The sequence below is a fragment of the Budorcas taxicolor genome, chromosome 1 (genome assembly GCF_023091745.1).
Source record: "Budorcas taxicolor isolate Tak-1 chromosome 1, Takin1.1, whole genome shotgun sequence".
Taxonomy (NCBI): Eukaryota; Metazoa; Chordata; class Mammalia; order Artiodactyla; family Bovidae; genus Budorcas; species Budorcas taxicolor.
In genome coordinates, this window is record NC_068910.1 from 98,919,698 (window position 1) to 98,927,467 (window position 7,770).

General features: G+C 37.0%; 1 protein-coding gene across 1 annotated transcript in view; it reads left to right on the forward strand.

Annotated features, from left to right (window-relative positions):
* The window catches only part of CADM2 (cell adhesion molecule 2), a 391,593-nt gene extending 384,122 nt beyond the window's left edge, over positions 1-7,471 (forward strand). The window contains exons 9-10 of the mRNA XM_052638191.1: positions 6,418-6,543; positions 7,353-7,471. Coding sequence (XP_052494151.1) covers positions 6,418-6,543; positions 7,353-7,471 — 245 coding nt within the window. The remainder of the gene's footprint in view (positions 1-6,417; positions 6,544-7,352) is intronic.
* The last annotated feature ends 299 nt before the right edge of the window (positions 7,472-7,770 follow it).

The window sequence follows — 7,770 nt, forward strand, 5'->3', positions numbered from 1 at the left end:
TAAATAGTACAAAATTAATGCAGTAACGTGGGAAATATATATATTTAGACACATTTATGTTAGCTTATAATTTAATAATACTAATATTTAACACTTCAATATTATATTAGACATTTTTTCTCAGTTGTGTCTGATTCTTTGTGGCCCCAAGAACTGTAGCCCACCAGGCTCCTCTGTCCATTGAATTGTCCAGACAAAAGTACTAGAGTGGGTTGACACTAGAAGACCTTCCCAACCCAGGGACTGAAGCCGTATATCTTGCATATTCTGCATTGGCAGCAGATTCTTTACTGCTGAACTTCCTGGAGTATCTGCTGTTAATACTATATGGGAAATCTTCGTGGAGGATGAATTTATACAATTTTTATGCAATGTAATTTGGCAGTTTATCAAAATTATTTTATTTTTTAAAATTTTTAAAAATATAAATTTATTTATTTTAATTGGAGGTTAATTATTTTACAATATTGTATTGGTTTTGCTATACATCAACATCAATCCACCACAGGTATACATGTGTTCCCCATCCTGAACCCCCCTCCCACCTTCCTCCCCATGCCATCCCTCTGGGTCATCCCAGTGCACCAGCCCCAAGCATCCAGTGTCATCTATCAAACCTGGACTGGTGATTCATTTCATATATGATATTATACATGTTTCAATGCCATTCTCCCAAATCATCCCACCCTCACTCTCTCCCATAGAGTCCAAAAGACTGTTCTATATATCTGTGTCTCTTTTGCTGTCTCACATACAGGGTTATCGTTAACATCTTTCTAAATTCCATATATATGTGTTAGTATACTGTATTGGTGTTTTTCTTTCTGGCTTACTTCTCAGCTCCAGTTTCATCCATCTCATCAGAACTGATTCAAATGTATTCTTTTTAATGGCTGAGTAATACTCCATTGTGTATATGTACCACAGCTTTCTTGTCCATTCACCTGCTGATGGACATCTAGGTTGCTTTCATGTCCTGGATATTATAAACAGTGCTGCGATGAATATTGGGGTACATGTGTCTCATTCAATTCTTGTTTCCTCAGTGTGTATGCCCAGCAGTGGGATTGCTGGGTCATAAGGCAGTTCTATTTCCAGTTTTTTAAGGAATCTCCACAGTGTTCTCCATAGTGGCTGTACTAGTTTGCATTCCCAGCAACAGTGTAAGAGGGTTCCCTTTTCTCCACACCCTCTCCAGCATTTATTGCTTGTAGACTTATTGGATTGCAGCCATTCTGACTGGAGTGAAATGGTACCTCATTGTGGTTTTGATTTGCATTTCTCTGATAGTGAGTGATGTTGAGCATCTTTTCATGTGTTTGTTAGCCATCTGTATGTCTTCTTTGGAGAAATGTCTATTTAGTTCTTTGGCCCATTTTTTGATTGGGTCGTTTATTTTTCTGGAATTGAACTGCAGGAGTTGCTTGTATATTTTTGAGATTAGTTGTTTGTCACTTGCTTCATTTGCTATTATTTTCCCCCATTCCGAAAGCTGTCTGTTCACCTTGCTTATAGTTTCTGTTGTTGTGCAGAAACTTTTAAGTTTAATTAGGTCACATTTGTTTATTTTTACTTTTATTTGCAATATTCTGGGAGGTGGGTCATAGAGGATCCTCCTGTGATATATGTCGGAGAGTGTTTTGCCTATGTTCTCCTCTAGGAGTTTTATAGTTTCTGGCCTTATGTTTAGATCTTTAATCCATTTTGAGTTTATTTTTGTGCGTGGTATTAGAAAGTGTTCTAGTTTCATTCTTTTACAAGTGAGTGACCAGTTTTTCCAGCACCACTTGTATACCACATTAACAAGTTGAAAAATAAAAGATTTAAAAAAAATAAAATAAAAGTTGAAAAAAATATGATTATCTCAATAGATGCAGAGAAAGCCTTTGACAAAATATAACATCCGTTTATGATAAAAACTCTCCAGAAAGCAGGAATAGATGGAACGTATCTCAACATAATAAAAGGTATATATGCAAACCCACAGGCAAACATTATCCTCAATGGTGAAAAATTGAAAGCATTTCCCCTAAAGTCAGGAACAAGACAAGGGTGCCCACTTTCACCATTACTATTTAACATAGTTTTGGAAGTTTTGGCCACAGCAATCAGAGCAGAAAAAGAAATAAAAGGAATCCAAATTGAAAAAGAAGAAGTAAAACTCTCACTGTTTGCAGATGACATGATCCACTACATAGAAAACCTTAAAGACTCCACCAGAAAATTACTAGAGCTAATCAATGAATATAGTAAAGTTGCAGGACATAAAATCAACATACAGAAATCCCTTGCATTCCTGTACACTAATAATGAGAAAATAGAAACATAAATTAAGGAAACAATTCCATTCACCATTGCAATGAAAAGAATAAAATACTTAGGAATATATCTACCTAAAGAAACTAAAGACCTATATATAGAAAACTATAAAACAATGGTGAAAGAAATCAAGGAGGACACTAATAGATGGAGAAATATACTATGTCCATGGATTGGAAGAATCAATACAGTGAAAATGAGTATGCTACCCAAAGCAATGTATAGATTCAATGCAATCCCTATCAAGCTATCAACGGTATTTTTCACAGAGCTAGAACAAATAATTTCACAATTTGTATGGAAATACAAAAAACCTCGAATATCCAAAGCAATCTTGAGAAAGAAGAATGGAACTGGAGGAATCAACCTGCCTGAGTTCAGGCTCTACTACAAAGCCACAGTCAAGACAGTATGGTACTGGCACAAAGACAGACATATAGATCAATGGAACAAAATAGAAAGCCCAGAGACAAATCCACGCACCTATGGACACCTTATCTTTGAAAAAGGAGACAAGAATATACAATGGACTAAAGACAATCAAAATTATTTTAAAATGTTTACATTCTGTGATCCAGCAATACCAATTCGCAGAATTTACCTTCAGGAAAGAAGACAGGTACAGATGCACTAGCAAGAGCAATTTCACAGCTTCCAAAAAGGTGCTCAGTTCTGAGAGATATTTAGCAAATGAAATGGACATATTTATATGCAGATGATACCACCCTTATGGCAGAAAGTGAAGAACTAAAGAGCCTCTTGATGAAAATGAAAGAGAAGAGTGAAAAATTTGGCTTAAAGCTCAACATTCATAAAATGAAGATCATGGCATCCACTCCCATCACTTCATGGCAGATAGATGGGGAAAGAGTGGAAACAGTGGCTGACTTTATTTTCTTGGCTCCAAAATCACTTCAGGTGGTGATTGCAGCAATGAAATTAAAAGACGCTTACTCCTTGGAAGGAAAGTTATGATGAACGTAGACAGCATATTAAAAGCAGAGACATTACTTTGCCAACAAAGGTCCATCTAGTCAAGGCTATGGTTTTTCCAGTGGTCATGTGTGGATGTGAGAGTTGGGCTATAAAGAGAGCTGAACACCAAAGAATTGATGCTTTTGAGCTGTGCTATTGGAGAAGACTCTTGAGAGTCCCTTGGACTGCAAGGAGATCCAACCAGTCCATCCTAAAGCAGACCAGTCCTGGGTGTTCATTGGAAGGACTGATGCTAAAGCTGAAACTCCAATACTTTGGCCACCTCATGCGAAGAGCTGACTCATTGAAAAAGACCCTGATGCTGGGAAAGACTGAGGGCAAGAGGAGAAGGGGATGACAGATGATGAGATGGCTGGATTGCATCATTGACTCGATGGACGTGGGTTTGAGTGGACTCCGGGAGTTGGTGATGGACAGGGAGGCCTGGTGTGCTGTGGTTCATGGGGTCACCAAGAATAGAACACAACTGAGCAACTGAACTGAACTGAACTGAATTTGGGAACCTGAGCAGGAGGTGGAATTTGAAACTGACTCTGATATATCTAAGCTAGGAATAGGGTATTCAGAGGAATGGCAGATTTATTTTTTCCTCCTGTGTATAATAGGAAGCTAAATTAACAATAGCTGCTGTGACAATTTTACTTTTTTCAATGTTCAGTGTTTGAAAATAAAGGTTTTATTTTTCTCCTCAAGCAGTCTGATGATGCCCATATTATTAGTTGGGCAACAATTTTCTTCCAGGTGGAGATTCAGTGACCTGTGGCCTGACTTATTCTTGTGGTTCTCTTAATCTCAACTCATACCTCCTGCTATCACTCTGGATGGTTACATGGGGGAGATTTTTATTAGCTGGGCCTTCCTTCACCTGTCTAGAACACAAATCGTATGGTTCAGATGCAACTGCCAGTGAAGTTGGTAAATGTCTAGCTCTGTGCACTGAAAAATAAAGGAAGCAAATTTGTTATCAGCTAGAAATCTCTGCCCATATTAGCCTTCTGATCACCAAATATTTTTTACCTTCTTTTTGTCACATAAACCATTGTCCTATCCTGTCCAAAGAGATAACCTAGAGTCCCATCAAACTTGTGTACCCAGCTCCATGACCAAGGTCCTCAAATATGCACAATTATTTTCATCATTTCCAAATGCATTAGCTCAGGGATAAATGAACCAAAACACAAGTTTCAGTGCTCTTTTCCACCCCATGTACAAAATACAGTGATAGAACAGAGTCAGGAAAAGCCCTGTGCTGTGCTTAGTTGCTCAGTTTTGTCCGACTCTGCAACCCCATGGACTGTAGCCCCACCAGGCTCCTCTGTCCATGGGGTTCTCCAGCCAAGAATACTGGAGTGGGTTGCCATGCCCTCCTCCAGGGGAACTTTCCAACCCAGAAATCAAACAGGAATCTCCTGCATTGTAGGTGGATTCTTTACCAGCTGAGCTACCAGAAAAGCTCCAGGAAAAGTCCTCCTTAATATAAGTGCTCTCTTTTGGAAATAGAGGAATAATGGGAAACACCGAGTGGTCACTGATCCATAATAATTATGAAAATATTTCAGACTGGCATGAAAAGTTCCCTTTGCCTTGGCAACAGTTATAGTCCCTAAAGAAACTAGCTTCTCTTCTGATCATTCTTTTTGCCTTCCTCCAAGTCTATCTTACAGGAAGTTCAGCCTTGTCAGTCATGCTCTGTGGCCACACTGAAAGTGGGTGTTTGGTCATATGCTCTCATGGGGACTACACAGGTCTTATAGGCCACTTCTTGTTTTCACCACGTTTGGTAGTCTAGACGTTTTTGATTGTTCAATTATCAGACTTTTCTTTCTTTTTATTTCTTTTCTAACTAGGTACAGGCTTCTTTGGTACAGTAGTTCCATTAAAAACAAAGTAGACTCCTAATCTATTTGTCAGATTCTTGTACCTATAACCATATTTCAAGACTTTTTGAATGTGGAATTACCAGACCTAATTTATTTATTTCCTATCTCCCTCTGAAACTCTCTTGTAGATTGTAGACTATACGCAGTTCTCCTGAAGCTATGCACACAATGGACCCTGGATGGTAGGCAGTATACTCAATCTGACCTTTGCCACAGAGCTGAGCCTTAGTATGTTTTGTTGCTCAAAACTTCATTTAGTTTTATCTCTTATTATGCAACTTTTATAAATAGTTTATTTTTCCAAACTTTTAAGTACTCACATCTGAGCTTCCTTTGATCTTTTTATTTCTGCTTGAAAACTGGCCATCCTCTACTAGGCTCAGCTCTCTCCTATAATATCTTAACAAAAGCAGAATGTAAAAGTATATCAGTAATCTAATATTTCCAACCACTTCCCTTAAAGCTACAAGTGCAACAGACATTTAATCCTCAATGTTGAGTATTCATCTTCCTCCCTCAATCAATAATACAACACAGCTTGTAACACCACCCCCCCCTTACAAAATGATCTTTCCTTTAATCAATTACTGTTTGCTCACCAGGATCTCTTCCTACCCCACTTTTCTCTCCTTCTCAATCTTCTCTGCTGGAAGCAACTTCTGTCAGACTTTAAATATGGGAACTTTTCAGGTCTCCATTTTCAGACTTTTTCTGCTGTCTATCTAGACTCTCTCCCTTAGGGAATTCATCAGTTTCCTCAGCTTTAAATGATATTTGTATAATGTATTTGTATAAAATAATAATATATGTATAATTTTTATAATATTTGTATATTTGTATAATTGTTATAATCTCTAATCCCAACCTTTCCTATGCATAATTGTATTTTTAAATGATATAGTTGTGTTTGTCACATTTAAAACTACACATACTTTCAGGTGGAGAAGAGGAGAAAGAAAAGGCATATAACTATACAAAGTCATATATGTATATTTGTTTACTGTCTCTCCCTTAAAATGTAAACTCAGTGGCAATGGTAATTTATGTGTCAAATTTTATTTCCTCAATATCTGTTGACTAGATGACTGGTGTAATGCACGTTAAAAAAAAAAACCAAAACTTTATTTTAATGTGCCACTTTCCAAAACAACTCATTCTAATGCAGATATGTAGTCTATGTCTAAAATCACACTAAAACAATATTTTTTTCTCTTTTTTCAAGATCCCAATGCTCTGGCTGGCCAGACTGGCCCTGATCATGCTCTTATAGGAGGAATCGTGGCTGTAGTTGTATTTGTCACTCTCTGTTCTATATTTTTGCTTGGACGATATCTGGCAAGACATAAAGGTAGGTTATATATAATAAGGCATTCTTAAATTTCAAAAAAAAATTCTAAAGATTAGCCTCATCATGAAATATTATTCTATGTGTGTGTGTGTGTGTGTGTGATGAGGGTTGAAATTGAGAGATCTGAATACTAAATTATTTCAGAGAATTCTTAATTATTTTACTCAACGTTAAAGTTGGATTGGCTTAGCAAAATAATACTTAGCCAATAGCCAGAAGTCACAGAGTGAATCACTGGTCAGGAAAATAAAAAAAAATATGGGAGCGAGTTTGTAGTATATCTCTAGAACTGAAATGCAACTCTAATATTAATAATTTGGTAATGTTTCTGTTTGTAAGTTTATGGACACATATGTGGCCATATTAATGAGGAAAATATGTGATATTTTTGCAATGGGTTAGGTAGAAAACTATTGGTATAATCTACTTTTAAATGGAGTTACTAAAATGAATGTTGACACATTTGATGTGATCATTATTAACATCTGAACAAAGGGCCCTGATTGCTACAGATGAGTGGATCACATGGTCTGTAGCCATCATTAAATAAATCAAAGTACTCATTACCCATGCCAGTTTGGCAGTTGCTTCTAGTTAACCTGCATACAGCTTCATCTGCAACATACACCTGAAAACCAAAAGACAGTGTACAACTTTAGAAGGGTGAATTGTATGGTTTCTTACACCTCAGAATATGTTTCAACATATAAGAAATCTGGCATAAGTTTCTTCCTAAATGAATATGACTTTAACACTGGTTATTTTACCACTCTGACAAAACTAACATGGTTTTCTTCCAACACCCACAGGAACATATTTAACAAATGAAGCTAAAGGAGCTGAAGATGCACCAGATGCTGACACAGCCATTATCAATGCTGAGGGCAGCCAAGTCAATGCTGAAGAAAAAAAAGAATATTTCATTTAAAATGCAGGCCAAGATTCTGAATTTTATGTACCAGGCTGGCTGCTGGAGAAAACTGGCTATCATCTTTCAGAATTCATTTCTACCATCTTCTGCTACCTTTATTAACTTCCATATCGTACTGCTATCCGTAGCCAGTGTATGCCAACAATCAGCTGTCAAAAGCATCATTTTTTAATTACCGTACCATCCATAATGCAGGACATTTATTACCGTGTAAATTCCACACCATTGCTCTTTTAACATACAGTGCTTGAATATACAGCCTTAACAATGTTAATCATCTCCTTGGATCATGATAT